Raw genomic sequence first — 14,168 nt, forward strand, 5'->3', positions numbered from 1 at the left:
GTAACCAAGACAGGGAAGGTGCCGTTGGCATTTAGTGGGTGGTCAGGGATGCTGCTCAATTTGCAGGACCGGCTCCCACAGCAAAGAACTATCCAGCCCAAAATGTCAGTAATGCAGGAGTTGAGAAAATCTGGCCTAAGGCACCAGACTCTTATTCCTGGGGTCTTTGCCTGAGCTGCTTTCTTGTTCCCACTAGGTACTTCACCTATTTAAGACCTCAAACGTGAAGGATTCTATATGAGCTGTCCCCTGCTCCAAGAAGTCATCCCTGACTCCCCCAAGGTGAGCCAGAGTTCCTCCTAAGGAATTCACCAGCCCCCTGTCCTGGGTGGTTTAGATTTGTCCTAGCCCTAGGGCTCATTATAAAACCTTTGAATTTACAATGTAGATTCCCTGAAACCCCTAAACAAGCCAGATTCTGCCTGATTGCTAGGGATTGGAAATTTTTTTTTTCATTAATGTCTTTTTAAAAAAAAGATTTATTTATTTATGCACACAAGAACTGGTGGTGTATGCTAGAGGTGCGGGATGTGAGAGGATTCACCAGAGAGAGTGCGGAGCAGAACAGGTGGATCTACTGACATACACTGCTGAGGGGAGCACCTGGCGCGTCAGGAAAGGTCTGCTGCGCCATGTGGGTAGCTCCCTGGTTGGGCTCGAACTCGTGCTGCAGTGGCTGTGGACAGCTTCGTAGGCTGTGTCTTAATCCCTTGCGCCACCAGGGAGGCCCTGGAAATCCTTGTTTTTAACAAGCCCCTCTCACCTCCCTCTCTACCCACCTCCTCCAATGCCTGCCTGCTCCTTCCCACCAGCACATAATCAGTCCTCCGGGGAGTGAGCGCCTTGGCGTTCAAAGAGCCATGAAGTGTTTCACCCAGAGTCTGGAATCCGGACACACACGCACCACTATGTATGTGCAATGTAACCACCATCATTCCCATTTTACTGAGGAGTAAACTGAGATTCAGGGACGGGAGGTGCCTGGGTAAGAGAACCAGAGAAAGGAATGGGCCCTGGGTCCCAATGAGCGCCAGATTCCTGAAGGGGGGGCGCCCTCCGGGGTTGGGGGGAACGCGGAGCCTCGTCGCCGCCCGCGATGCCGCCCCGCCCCCGCGAGGGACGTGCAGACGCGGACCCCGCACAGCGTGGGGACATGTGACCGACTGCAGAGGCCGCGCCGCCTCCCGCGCCCGAGGTCTGCGCGCTCCGCTGCAGGGTGCAGACCCCCGGCGTCGCAGTGTTTTGGGGCGCAAGAGCAGAGGCGGAGACAGGGCGGAGCCAGAGCGCCTGGAGCACCCACCCCCGGAATCGAAAGCGAAAGAGGGGGCCAGGAAGGAAGGGCGGAGCCGGCCTGAGGCCCCGCCCCCTGCCCTGCGCGACTGCTGGACCGCGGGGCGCGCCCTGGTCGGGGGGCGCTGAGCGCGCAGTGCGGACCCTCTCGGGGACCCGCGCCGCCGCCGCCGCCACCATGTCTCAGGAAGGTGTGGAGGTAGGAGATGCCCACGACCGGGCCGGGGTCCCGCGAGAGATGCTGGGGATGGGCCGGGGGCGCGCAGGGGCTTCAATTCCTGGGTACTGCACCCGAAGCTCAGACCTCCGCCCTGGTGGGTGCTTGCCCCGTTCGGAAAGAAGAGCGACTGCCACATCCCCCAGAGCGAAATGCGGCCTCCTCGATGAAAAAACGGAGACTGCAGGGTCAAGGGTCAGAGGCCAGGGATTACCTGGCCGGCTTCCTCCCTTCGCCTGGGACGCGAGCCCCAGACCTCTCCTCCCCCCAGTGCCCCTTAGGGACTTTGGCTTTTTCCATGACATGCCGTTGAGGGATGGAGGGTGGGGGCTGCGGAGGCCAAAAGCAAGGGTCGGGTTCACAGCGAGCGGGGGATGCCTAGAGATGGGGAAGGGGCAGTCTCCTCTCCCTCCTTCTGAAACCCTCTGTCCCCTACCCAGCTGGAAAAAAGCGTCCGGCGCCTCCGGGAGAAGTTTCATGGGAAGGTATCCTCCAAGAAGGCGGGGACTCTGATGAGGAAATTTGGCAGCGACCACACTGGAGTGGGGCGCTCCATTGTGTACGGTGAGCGCGCCGGGGTCTGGGCCCCAGGAGTACCGAAGAGGGAGGGAGACGGTGCGGTGGGGGTGTGGTCTGTGCTGAGGGCTGGGAAAAGGTCTCGAGATCATCTCTCGGGGAAGATCTGTATTGGGGCTCTGGGGGCCCCGAAACTCCCACAAGATCCTTCAAGGGCCCTTTATTATGTAACAACTTTAATAACTTTTACTGAGGGTCTTTCACTTACTCTCCCCACCAGGGGTAAAACAGAAAGATGGACAGGAACTGAGTAATGACCTGGATGCCCAGGTAAACTGCCCCCCCTTCAAAGGACCAGGTAAAGGGGGAGGGAAAACAAGAGGGACCTACCCTATTCGCGTGAACCCCCTGTGTACACTGCCAGTCCACAGTTGATGGTCCAGTCTCATTCACTTATTCACCTCTCAGTCAGAAACCCAGCCAGGGAGCCTGCAAACAGTGAAACTAGGCAGTGAGACAATCAGTGAGACAATCAGGATTAATATCATCATCAGGAGCCCTAGAGGTCAGTGAGGCTTCCTGGAGGAGATGGCAGCAACTCTTCAAGGTTGGGGAGGCATGATCCTTGGGAAGAGGAGGGGCCGGAAAGGGTCTTCCTAGAAGAGGGAAAGGTGTAAGCAAAGGGACAAATAGGCTGGCAGGGATGCGATGGAGATGGGGGGAGAAGAGAGGCACAGGGAGCCTATGTGTTGAATGAATGAATGAATGAATGACTTTGAAGCACAAGTGCAGCATGGCCACTTTGCCCCTGAGATGTCTTTGATGGCTGGTAAACTGGATTTCGCCTGCCTGAAAGGCATGGTATACAGTTGTTAAAGTTGTTACATAATACAGAATGTGTATTACATTTATACATATGAAGAGTATGATAAAAATAATAGCAAAGAGTAACACTGATTGAGCACTTCCCTTGGGGCAGGACTCCAAGAATTCTCTTGATTTATTTCATCACCACAGCAACCCCATGAGACAGGTCCTATTATTTATCCCCCCATTTTACAGACAGGGAAACTGAGTCACTGAGTCAAATCATTTGCCCGGTTCATGCATCAAGCAGGATGCAGCTGAGATGTGAGCCCAGGCCACCTAGAATCATAGCCTGGGCTCTGAGATGCTCCTCATTAGGGCCCCAGGGGGAGAGATTTGGCCTTGTTCCCACAGCTGGAGTTGATGGAGCCAGGGTTCAAACCTGGATCTGTCTGAATCCAGAGCCTAAGCACTTGCAGAGTGGCCTCAAGGGCCTCAAGTAGGCGAGCTGTCACAGTGCCAACAGGTGTGTGCTATTTGCCAACAGGAAGGGTGCATGGGGTCCAGGCCTGCTCTGCCACACTCACTCAGGCAAGCCCTTTCTGAGCTCTGGACCTGTTTCTTCATCTGAACAATGAAGATGACAGGTGTGCCCACCTGTCAGGACTGCTAGGATGTTAACTGAGGTTACCCACCCAGTTCTCAATAAGTGGGTATTACTCAATCATCTCATGAGTTAGGATCACCCTACTTTCACATGGGGCCAGGACCCTGCCTCCCCTCCACAACCCCCTCCCCCAACAAACAAGGGTGAAGAGAGGTCCCAGCTGCATCCCCAGTTTCTGCCCCTGGTGTCTCCACCCAGGACCCACCAGAGGACATGAAGCAGGACCGGGATATCCAGGTGAGTCCAGGATATGGGGGAGGGGGAGCTGGGAGGACATCTTGGGAAGGAGTGGGGGGCATCAGTAGGTGAGGAGGAGGAAGGAGCAGGTGGGGATCAAATATGTGAGAGGAGGAATGTGGTGTCTGTTGGGAAGAAGGGTAACTACCCTCTCATCCCCAACCACCCCATTCTGCAGGCAGTGGCGACCTCCCTCCTACCCCTGACGGAAGCCAACCTACGCATGTTCCAACGTGCCCAGGAAGACCTCATCCCTGCCGTTGACCGGCAGTTCGCCTGCTCCTCCTGTGATCATGTCTGGTGGCGCCGTGTGCCCCAGCGGAAGGAGGTGATAATCCAGCCCCTGACCCTGACTTTGTCCCAGACTCCACTCCAAACTCAGATTCCCCAGCCTCATCGTCTGCACCTCTGAACATAGACCTCTGAGAACCCAGATCCTGACCTCCACCCTCAGAGCTCAACCTCCACCTCAGACTCCACCTCCCACCCCAGAGCTTGGAGCTGGACTTGGGACTTTCAACTTGAGCAGCTCAGTCAGTGCCTGATCTCTGACTTGACAGTTTGACAGCTACCACTGAAATCAAACCTAACCCTAAAACTGGCTTCAGAACCCCCTTACCAATGGTGTGCTCCTAGTAAATTTTTTAATCACTGTTGTGAGTGGGGGACCCCAGATGTGTATTAGTACTTGCTAATTTCTGTGGTGTAAATATTCCCACCATGGCCACTATCAAACTGGGATCACCTCTGTTCCCTTCTCTGCACCTGCAGGTATCCCGGTGTAGGAAATGCCGGAAACGCTATGAGCCAGTGCCATGTGATAAGATGTGGGGCCTGGCTGAGTTCCACTGCCCAAAGTGTCGGCACAACTTCCGGTGAGGGCACCTACCTCCATACCACCCTCTACCCTACCCTCACCCCAGCCCTGTTTCTCCCTGTACCCACCCAGCCCATCCTTACCCTTGGATCCTCATGACCTGCCCACCCCCAGGGGCTGGGCACAGATGGGGTCCCCGTCTCCCTGCTACGGGTGCGGCTTTCCTGTGTTTCCAACACGGATCCTCCCTCCTCGCTGGGACCGAGACACGGATCGCCGCAGCACCCATACCCACTCCTGCTCAGCTGCTGATTGCTACAACCGGCGAGGTGAGGTCCCAGTGCATCCCAGTGACCTCCCCCATCTGCAAGGGGGTCTTCTTGGTCTTCACTCCTGGGACATATACCTCTGTGGCCTTGAGAACCAAGGTCTCTACCTGCTTTTTCCATGTTCCTCCTGTGGCCTTGGTCCCTGAGGCCACTTTATTTCCCATGGCATCAGCCTCCCTTCCTTGTGCCTTCCACCACCCCCTAAGTCTCTGTGGCTTCCCATTGCCAGGTCACCTGCCCCTCCTAACAACCACTTCCCATAGCATCAGTCACCTTCTGTGGTCTTGCCCTTGAAGCTCCATGGTTTCACATCCCAGTGTTCCCACAGTCTCTGCCTGTCTGCATTCTTGGCTATTGTCTTGTCTCCTATAGTCTCAGGTACCACCTATGATCCTGGGTCTCCTGTGGCTTGACACCTGTGATTTTCACCTCTAAATTCCATATGGATTCAGCCCCTTCCCTTGCCCCCAGAGTCTTGTGTGGCTGCAAGGCCATGACATCAGAACCTCTCCCTTCCCAGAGCCCCATGTGCCTGGGACTTCCTGTGCGCACCCCAAGAGCCGGAAGCAGAATCATCTGCCCAAAGTTCTGCACCCCAGCAATCCCCACATCAGCAGTGGCTCCACCGTGGCCACCTGCCTGAGCCAGGGGGGCCTCATCGATGACCTGGACAACCTTATCCTGGAAGACCTCAAGGAGGAGGAGGAGGAAGAGGAGGAGGAGGCCGGGCATGGGGAGTGACCCCTGCTGGGTGCAGATGCAAACCAGACACGGTCTGTGGATATTTTGTGTTGTTATAAAATATGAGCTCAAACCAAGATCTAAATGCCCTTGGGGAGACGTCTGGGTCTGAGATATTGGGGAGTCCTGGGTCCCATTTTCAGGGCCCTGGGGAGCAGATCCACATGGAAAGGTCTGAGGGACATGGCCCACAGAGGGCCACAGAGGAGGTGTGGCAAAGAGAACTTGGGTTCTTGCTGACAAATGTCTCCTGGGATAGATGGTCACAGCCTCAGCGGCCGGATCAGCATGGCGGTCTTCTTGAGAGAGTAAGCCCCACCACGAAACTCGGCCCAGTAGACACCATCCTGGTAGCGGCTGCGGTAGTGGCCACCATGGTGCCACACACCATTCAGGTTAGAGTGGGCACAGGCATGGTACCACCAGCCTCCTCGCTGGTACAGGGCGCAATTACCTGAGGGGAGAGAGAGTCCATGTCCTCTCACCAGAATAAAAGTTTCTACCAACACCTCACTAGTACAAGGCTTTTACCAGGCATCCTCTGGCCCTTCCCACTCTTATTGAAAATAAGCCTTGATTTCCCGATCCCCTCACCAAAATAAGAATCTTGGCTTCCACTTTCTTTTTCAGAGTAATAGCTTAACTTCTTCCCTATTCTCTTATCAAAGCATGAGTCCCACGTTTCCCACCCTCTACAAACTAGGAGATCTACCTTGCATTGTGGGTTGGGGGTTGTGGGTTGGGGGAGAGAAAGAGGACTGTCTCTATTTTCTTTCTCTAAGTGCTAGCTAGCTCACCTTTTGACAGAACATGAGTTCTGACTCTAATTACCTCATCAGAGAAGGAATCTGGGCACTCCATTCTCTAATCAGAATAAAAGTCCTCTCCTCTGTTCACCTGCTTAGCCTGATCCTTACCAGAGGGAAGGCTTTCCCCACTCCCATTCAATTCCTCATTAGGCATCCTACCTCCCTTAGACACCTCCCACCGGAATAAGAGCACTCTTTACCAGAATAGGAGTCACGGTCCCTATCCACGGTGCTGAACGGCTTGTCATTGTGCCAGGAAAGAGAGTCTCCTGCATCTCCATGGTACTGGCCAAGCCTTAGGCGGTAGTGGTCACTCTCAGCCTCCAAGGAGAAACCATCATAGTGGGCGCGTGCTCCACGTCCCCCCCAATCCTCTAGGAGTACGAGCAGCTCATGATCCCTACGGCTGGTCAGCTGATACACAGGTTCAAGGCCCAGCCAATATTCCCCATCTGGCTGCCCAAAGCCCACCTGGCAGGGCAAGAAAGTCAGGAGGTCAAGAGTAGGTCCCCTCCCCTACTCAGCCCTGCCCTGACCCAACCACACCCACCTTGTAATGCTGCCAGGTAGTGAAGAAGTTGACAGAGCCATCTTGCCGCCTCTGGATCACAGTCCAGCCTCCACTTTCCAGCTGTTGCTCACACCATGCAGACACCACATACCGGCCCAGTCGCAGCTCATAGACTCCACTCTGCGTGTAGCCTGCCTGGTGGGCCTCTGCACAGTCCCGCCATGGGCCTGTGGGCACAGGAATATGGGGAAAACACAGCCTGGACCAATCAAACAATCAAGAGTCCTGATCCTCACTCATCACCTTACCAGAATAGCAGTCCAGTCTCTCCCATTCCCTCACCAGGACAACAGCCCCAATATCCATTTCTTTATCTGACTAAAACTCTGGAACTCTGGTTTACTCTTCTCTCACTAGAGCCTGTGGTTTTTAAATCCTGGTTCTATGATCTAACCAGAATAGAAATCCTGAACATGCCATTCTAACCTAGTTCATATTACAACCAAAGTACAGTCTTAAATGTACTGTTCCCTCATGAAATAAGAATATCTTCTCTCCTATTTTCACATCCTAATGAGAATTTTGGTCTTTACCAGAATAAGGGCCATGGCTCCCCATTCCACCACCAGAATAAAAGTATCAGTTCCTCCAGTTCCCTCGCCATGAGAGGATTCTGCCATTAAAATCCTGACTCCTGTTTTCCTCCACTGATACTGCATTGGGAATCCCCAGCTCCTTATGCCTCCAACAGCCCTGCCCTCATCTTACCCATTGGCTTGGTGGGGATAGCAGGGTGCCCTGCAGGCATGGGGGAGGCCAAGGGCCCCTGCTGTCTCAGGGTCTGGTCTCTCTGGGACTCTGGGACTGGGTCTAGCCTCCTGCTGGTTTCACTGGCGCCTCCCACCAGACTGACTGGAACCACAGGCACCAGGGGTGGTGGCAGGACCTGGGGTAACCAAGAGTCAAATGTGATTGCACTAACCCTTGCCTAGAAGGCTCTGGGCTCCTAAATTTCCCCACAGTCAGATGGGCGGTACATCAGACAAGAGCCTTTGATCCTCCCCAAAGCCTAATTAGCTGTCAAGGGCGGTGCTTAAATTCCCACTCTGGTGTCCACAGCTTAACTGATCTATGCTTCTGACTCCTTTTCTGTAGAGTAGGTTTGATAATGAGTCTCCAAAAATAAGTAGCAACTTCCAAAAACCCTGTAAGATAGACTATCACAGAAAAACATCTTATTCAAAATGCAGAGTCAGACATATTCCAGAATTCTGGGTGACGTGGCAGGAGTTAGGAACAGTAATGCAGGGACTGTATGTACATTAAATAACACGGGTCTTTATCCACATAATATGCCTGATGACAGCATTCTATGAATATTCACTTGAAGTGGAGATGACTTTCAAGCAGCCCCCAGTCGTGTTTTGACCCAAATGAGTTACGGGAGGAGAGGCAGGATTCTGGTTGGGGAGCTTTTCGGGTTTGGACCTGCAGATAAGAGCTCCTGGGGCAGCAAAAGGCCCGCCTCGCGGATGAAGCACACGGAAGGTGCTGCGATTCTGAGCGGGCTTCCGGGTTACCTGCTGCTGCCCGCCCGCGCCCGCAGTGCACAGGCGCTCCAGGCGGGCGATGAGGCCACTCTGCTGACTGACCAGCTGCGCCATCTCGCGAAACTTGACTTCCAGCTGGTGGGAGCGGGCGGCGGCGCGCCGCGCCTCGGCAGACGCGTTGAGCACGCGCTCCCCCAGCAGGGACAGCGCCGCGGCGGGCTCCGCCCCCGGGCCCGGCTCCGCCCCCGTCTCGTGCTGCAGCTGCGCGCGCAGCTGACCCAGGCGCATGCTCAGACCGCTGCTCTCCTTGCGCAGTGCGCGCACCTCCCCGGCAACGGCGCCGTCGGCCACCGCCAGCCGCTGAAGTTCGCGCAACAGCTCTTCGTGGCGGCCCACGCGCACGCGCAGAGCTGCTACCTCGCTGGCGTTCATGGCCTCGGGCGCCGGGTGCGCGGCCGTCTGCCCGCTCCAGCACGCGGCGCCAGTGAACTTATACTGGGGCAGCACGAAGGTGTAGGTGCAGCGCGGGGCACCTGCCCGCGCCCACGACGTGCCCAGCAGGAACAGCAGCTGCAGCGTGTGCAACCGGGACGCCGACATGGCGGACCTACAGGCAGAGGACGAACCGAAATGAGAAGGGGATTGGGGAACCCAGACTCGGGCACCAACTCATCACAGCCCAAACCTATCTGCTCCCACGTCGGAGATCCAGTGTCTACACCAGCGTGACTCTGGATTCACCACACGTCCGCCTCCATCCCTTTTCCCCCATCCTAAACCTCCCCCACACATCCCCACCCTCCTCGCCCACCCCCGCTCGCCTCCCGCAGCTGGAGACACCCCAGTGGAATCCAACTCTGGCCTCTCCACGGAGTTTCTGGAGGACTGCTGGACAGCTTCCTTCAACAAGCTTACTGTGTGCTGGTCTCAGTTCTAGGCGCAGGGGATACAGTCAGGAACAACAAAAAAACCCCTGCTCTGGTGGGCAAGGAACAAAATATAGGATAATTACAGTGTAGTAGATGTATTACGTGCTAAAAACAACAGTAAAACAGGAGAGAGATGGCAATTCGACAGAAGCAGGCCCCCCTGGAGGAGGTGACTTTTGAACAAACACCTGGAGATAAGGGAGGAAGCCATGTGGTTGTCTGGGGGAGGATGGTGTCCCAGGCAGGTGGGAAGTGCGAAGGCCCAGAAGCTGGAGACTGCTTGCTTAAGTATTAAAGGGAGTAGAGTGAGGCTGGAGCAGAAGTAGGGAGAGAAGGAGTGAGAGCAGGGCACATGGGGTGGAGCAAGTCTCATTCAGTCCAGTAATCGGCACTGCATGTTCTTCAAACCAAAACCCCCACAGTCATCCATGTTTATTCTTTATATATACATTAATTTGTGCATAGAAGAACTGGGGTGTAGGCCGGAGATTGGGGGGGCGAGAGGATTTACCTGTGACACAGAGGGGAGCATAATATTTGGATCTACTGAAATAGACTGCTAAGGGGTGCAGCAGGCGAGCAGGAGAGGTCGGCTGCGCCATATGTGGGTTAGCTCCCTGCCCCAAGATCGAATTCAGGCCCTAGTGATGATAGCACTGACACTTAACCTCTAGGCCATCAGAGAGGCCTGTGTTTACTCTTCACAGCAGATCCAGTCTCTCCACCAGGACTTCTGTTTAGACCCTAAATTCCTTCACATCGCCACTTACCACCCTCATGATTCCAGCTCTAGACAGCATTTAGATTTCTTTATAGCTGTTGTCTCCCAGGTCTCCAGTCTTTCCTCTATAACCTCTGGCTATTTCTCTTCCAATGGCCAGGAAATGCCTGTGAACACCCAAGCCAGGTCCTTTCCCCCTTCTCAGTACCTCCAGGGCTTCTACTTCATTCTAAAGAGAAGCTGAAGTCCTCCCACAGCCTGAAGACAAGTTCTGCCAGACCCCTGCCTCCCCTCACCTCCCCCCAGAAGCCTCTGTCTCACTGATCCAGGCATGCTGGCCTCCTTGACATCCCTCAAACATACCAGGCAGGGTCCTGCCCCAGGCTCTTTGAAATGGCTGTTTCCACACCTGGAACATCCCCAAATATGGATCTCAGCTCAGCTGTGCCCTCCTCAGAAGCCTTCCCTGACTACCCCATTTAGGGCTGCCCCTCCCAGACACTCCCTATCAAACATGTTTTTCACTGTGAAATTGCCTCATTTATTTGCCAGTGTTTATCATCTGAATTCCTCCATTGAAATAGGTTGAGTCTGGATTTTGTTGACTACTCTATACCCAGTGCCTTAAACAATGCCTAGTCACACACACACACACACACACACACACACTCACACTCACCAACACCCACGTGCCCAAGTTCTGCTGCTCCCCCCAGGGGCTCCCTGGATCACAAATCTTTCGCTCAAAGGCTGAATGTGTGGACACCTACCCCCGGCCCTGAAGGGTCTACACATGGACCCGCATTACCTTCATGCCTGAGGATTCATACCCTCAGACAGGAACACAAGCTTCCTGAGTACGCTTGCCAACACTCAGAACACATTACATTTGTCCACATATCACCCATCTGTGCCAAGATCCACTGAGTCCAAAGCCCCAGTCCTGGTTGCCACGAGTCCTATAGTCATTATAGCCACACATTGCCTCATTCAAACTTGCAACAAATATTCCTTGAGCATCTATTGTGTGCCAAAGCTGTTCCAGGCAGTGGGGACACAGCTGTGACCAACACACAAAATCCCTGCCCTCATGGAGCTGACATCCTGGCTGGGAAGACAGATGGTGGGTAGGGCACAGAGTGGTTAAAGCTTAGGAGAAAACTCAAGGAGGAAAGAGGGTGGCCATCCCGGGGAGGGGGTGGGTATTTTAAATAGTGTGATTAGGGCTCACTGAGATGCCACCTCAGCAAAGATAAAGCTCTAAAGGGAGAGAGAGAGAAGGTGAAGAAAAGCATTCCAGGCAGAGGGACCTGAGCTGGGACCTTGGTTGATATTCCTAAGGTTGATATTTCTAACAGCAGGGAAGCTGATAAGACTGGAACAGAGTGAACAGGAGGAGAGTGGGGGAAGTGAAGGCAGAGAGGGGTCTGGTAGAGAGGGCAGGATCTTGTGGGTTGCAGAGAGGACTAGGGCTTTTTCTGGGAGTAAGATGGGAGCCAGAGAAGGTTCTGAGGAAAGTACATTAACTACAGTAGTCAAACAAAGGAAGCTCCTCTCCTTACCCACCTCAAAGACAGCAGACGTCCCCACAACAGAAATGGACTCACCCCCAGGAGAAAGAGTATACATAACATACACTGCTTTCAAAGAACTCAGCTGGAGGGGGAGGAGCAGGTTTGGGGTGCCCACAAGCCAAATTGAGGCCCAGGCCTCCCAATCATCAGAATCAGCCTCCACCTGCCCTCCCACCCTCTCACCTCTCACAACCAAGACCCTGTGTCCAGTGGGACTCTCAGCCGGTACCAAAAGTCTGGTTTGGAGGCACAGGTCTGGCAGGGGTCTCTGAGCTGGGGAAGGGGAGAGGCCAGTAGGAGAGAAGGAGGGAGGAGGCTTGGGAACCACCCCCACCCTCTGGAGCCTGGGACTAGAGCCCATGAGCTCCAACTGTAAATATTTAGCATTTCCCACGTGAGAGCGGAGGCAGAATTGCCAGATCCCCCCTGCCCAGGCCACCAGAACCCGATAACACAGGTCAGTGCTCTGGATATTCCCCCCACAGTGGAGCACAGAGCGTGGGAGGCTGCACACGGGGGGAGGAGGGAGATTCTGGCCTCAGACACATAGACCTTGCCCACAGAAAACCATCATCGGGAACATCAGTGGCATTTGTTAAGTGCCAGGCTGGGCTCTGAACTCTTTATATCTTTTATCTCATCTAATCTTCACGTGCATCTGACTTCTGTATGGACCCTCATTTTACAGCGGGAAAACAGAGCTTTAGAGTAAGGGATGGGCCTGAGGTGACACAGCCAGAGAGGGTTGGGGAGGGGACTCAGTTCATTCAATTCAGATAACTGGGCTTCAGAATTTGCACATGTATACCACAGCAGTCACACATACACTTGTGCCCTTAACAATGCAGACACAAAGACAAACATAGAGATACCCAAATCACTGCACACGGCACTGCAATGATAGATGTGTGTGTGTGTGTGTGTGTGTGTGTGTGTGTCTGCCTGTCTGTCTCCTCAGACTTGCCTGGCACACACACATAATCAAGACACTACTGGGGGGGCCTCCCCTGGTGGCGCAGCGGTTGAGCGCTGGGCTGCGAGGCTGCCCGCAGCCTCTGCAGCGCCGGATGGTTCCCCCGCTGCCTGCGAGGGTCCCACAAAAAAAAAGACACTACTGGGGGCAGCAACTGTGTGTTCAAAATATGTTCACATACACACACAACTTAAAGGAAAATACCTGTACAGACCCAGGTACACAGGATCACATGGTAGCCTGCACAGAACCACAAACCAGACACATAAGGAGACCCTGACACGGCCCTCCCGCTACAGTCGCACAGTTCCATTTCTCTCCCACACATTGTCACATCCTCAAACAGCTTAAATCATGCAGGGACAAAAACAGGCAAAGTAACCTTGCAGTCATCTTGTAGAAGTACAAAGAGACTCACCTAGAATTCCCAGGAGTCCTGGCCCAGGATCTCCAGACTGTACAAAGACAAGCTGACACACTCTCAGAGAGCAGTTTCCTTTCCCCAGATATTACTGTCCTGCACTGGAAAACCAAGATGACTCCTGGCTGAAAGAGGAAATGGTCATCTCAGATCTGAGAGAGGCTGCCTGGGCTGGGCCCTCCACCTCGGTCCCTAGGCCCCCAGGTCCCCAACTCACAGCTCCCTCCAATTTCCCCAATTGGCAGCAGAGAAAAGAAACTGCTTAAGTTGCAGAGGAGCTGACAGAAGGAAGAGAGAGTCAGAGACACAGAGAAGGAGAGAGACATGAGGAAATCACGGAGAGGTGAGACAAGAAATAAGGATCAAGATACAAAAGAAAAAGATGAAAATTTATAGGATGAAAATTTATAGGCAAGTAAAAAGATGGTTGGTGTCAGAGTTGGGGGAGTGGGAGACAGAAGTCCAGACACAATAGGGAGAGGGAGCTGGGGAAATGAGAAAGAATTGGGAAGGGAGATGGATGGGGAAAGGAGGCAGTTGAGGAAGGAAACATTTTGGACAAGGAGAGAGATGTTGGGAGATCCCTTCCTCCCTTTCCCCCCACAAGGTTCTGGGGTAGAAGCAAGAGGCCCAAAGCCAAGACTGGGGTTTTCAGCAGAAACCAGGAGGAGGTGAACTATTCACAAAGCGCAACTCCTGCCCTGAGTTTCCAGATGATGTGGAGATTCCATCTCTCAGCCAGTCCACATACAGGGCTCCCGGGTGAAGACAGCTGACCCGCAGGGGCTGGGGGCCCAAGTGAAGTAGCTACCCTCTGCTACCCCTCCTTTGATTGCCCCACAAGTGCCTGGCGCTAGTGTGCCTACGTTATGGCTCTTAATTTGTGGTTCACAAGGGAAATAATTACCTGCTTCACTTTAGGATATTTTAGGAACAAGGAGAAGGGAAAGCAGTTCTCAAACTCGCAGTCGTAGAAATTGGCCAAGGAGGGATTTGAACCTTCAATTCATTTCTGCAAGGCCCGCGCGGGCTCCCGAGGCGGCGCGGCTCCGCCCCGGT

The 14,168-nt window shown here is 54.1% G+C and overlaps 2 protein-coding genes across 3 annotated transcripts; one reads left to right on the forward strand and one right to left on the reverse strand.

The window, feature by feature from the left end:
* Nucleotides 1–1,257: 1,257 nt before the first annotated feature.
* On the forward strand, nucleotides 1,258–6,374 carry SHFL (shiftless antiviral inhibitor of ribosomal frameshifting). The gene is made up of 8 exons (XM_037505742.2): nucleotides 1,258–1,489; nucleotides 1,948–2,071; nucleotides 2,304–2,353; nucleotides 3,696–3,734; nucleotides 3,913–4,062; nucleotides 4,506–4,609; nucleotides 4,726–4,880; nucleotides 5,401–6,374. Exons 1-8 carry the CDS (start codon nucleotides 1,469–1,471, stop codon nucleotides 5,619–5,621), a joined length of 864 nt encoding a protein of 287 aa, XP_037361639.1. The 5' UTR covers nucleotides 1,258–1,468; the 3' UTR covers nucleotides 5,622–6,374.
* Nucleotides 4,748–14,157, reverse strand: ANGPTL6 (angiopoietin like 6). 2 transcript variants are annotated; one of them, XM_054693260.1, is made up of 8 exons: nucleotides 14,017–14,157; nucleotides 13,107–13,234; nucleotides 9,313–9,469; nucleotides 8,522–9,098; nucleotides 7,710–7,887; nucleotides 6,981–7,168; nucleotides 6,631–6,901; nucleotides 4,748–6,075 (listed from the first exon to the last, which is right to left on the reverse strand). In XM_054693260.1, exons 4-8 carry the CDS (start codon nucleotides 9,089–9,091, stop codon nucleotides 5,885–5,887), a joined length of 1,398 nt encoding a protein of 465 aa, XP_054549235.1. In that variant the 5' UTR covers nucleotides 9,092–9,098; nucleotides 9,313–9,469; nucleotides 13,107–13,234; nucleotides 14,017–14,157; the 3' UTR covers nucleotides 4,748–5,884. The 2 variants fall into 2 exon arrangements, with proteins under 2 accessions (XP_054549235.1, XP_054549236.1); XM_054693261.1 differs by lacking the exon at nucleotides 9,313–9,469 and having other exon boundaries at nucleotides 14,017–14,096.
* Nucleotides 14,158–14,168: the final 11 nt, after the last annotated feature.

Source organism: Talpa occidentalis, unplaced genomic scaffold (genome assembly GCF_014898055.3).
Source record: "Talpa occidentalis isolate TD23 unplaced genomic scaffold, MPIMG_talOcc4v2.1 talOcc4.12, whole genome shotgun sequence".
Classification (NCBI taxonomy): Eukaryota; Metazoa; Chordata; class Mammalia; order Eulipotyphla; family Talpidae; genus Talpa; species Talpa occidentalis.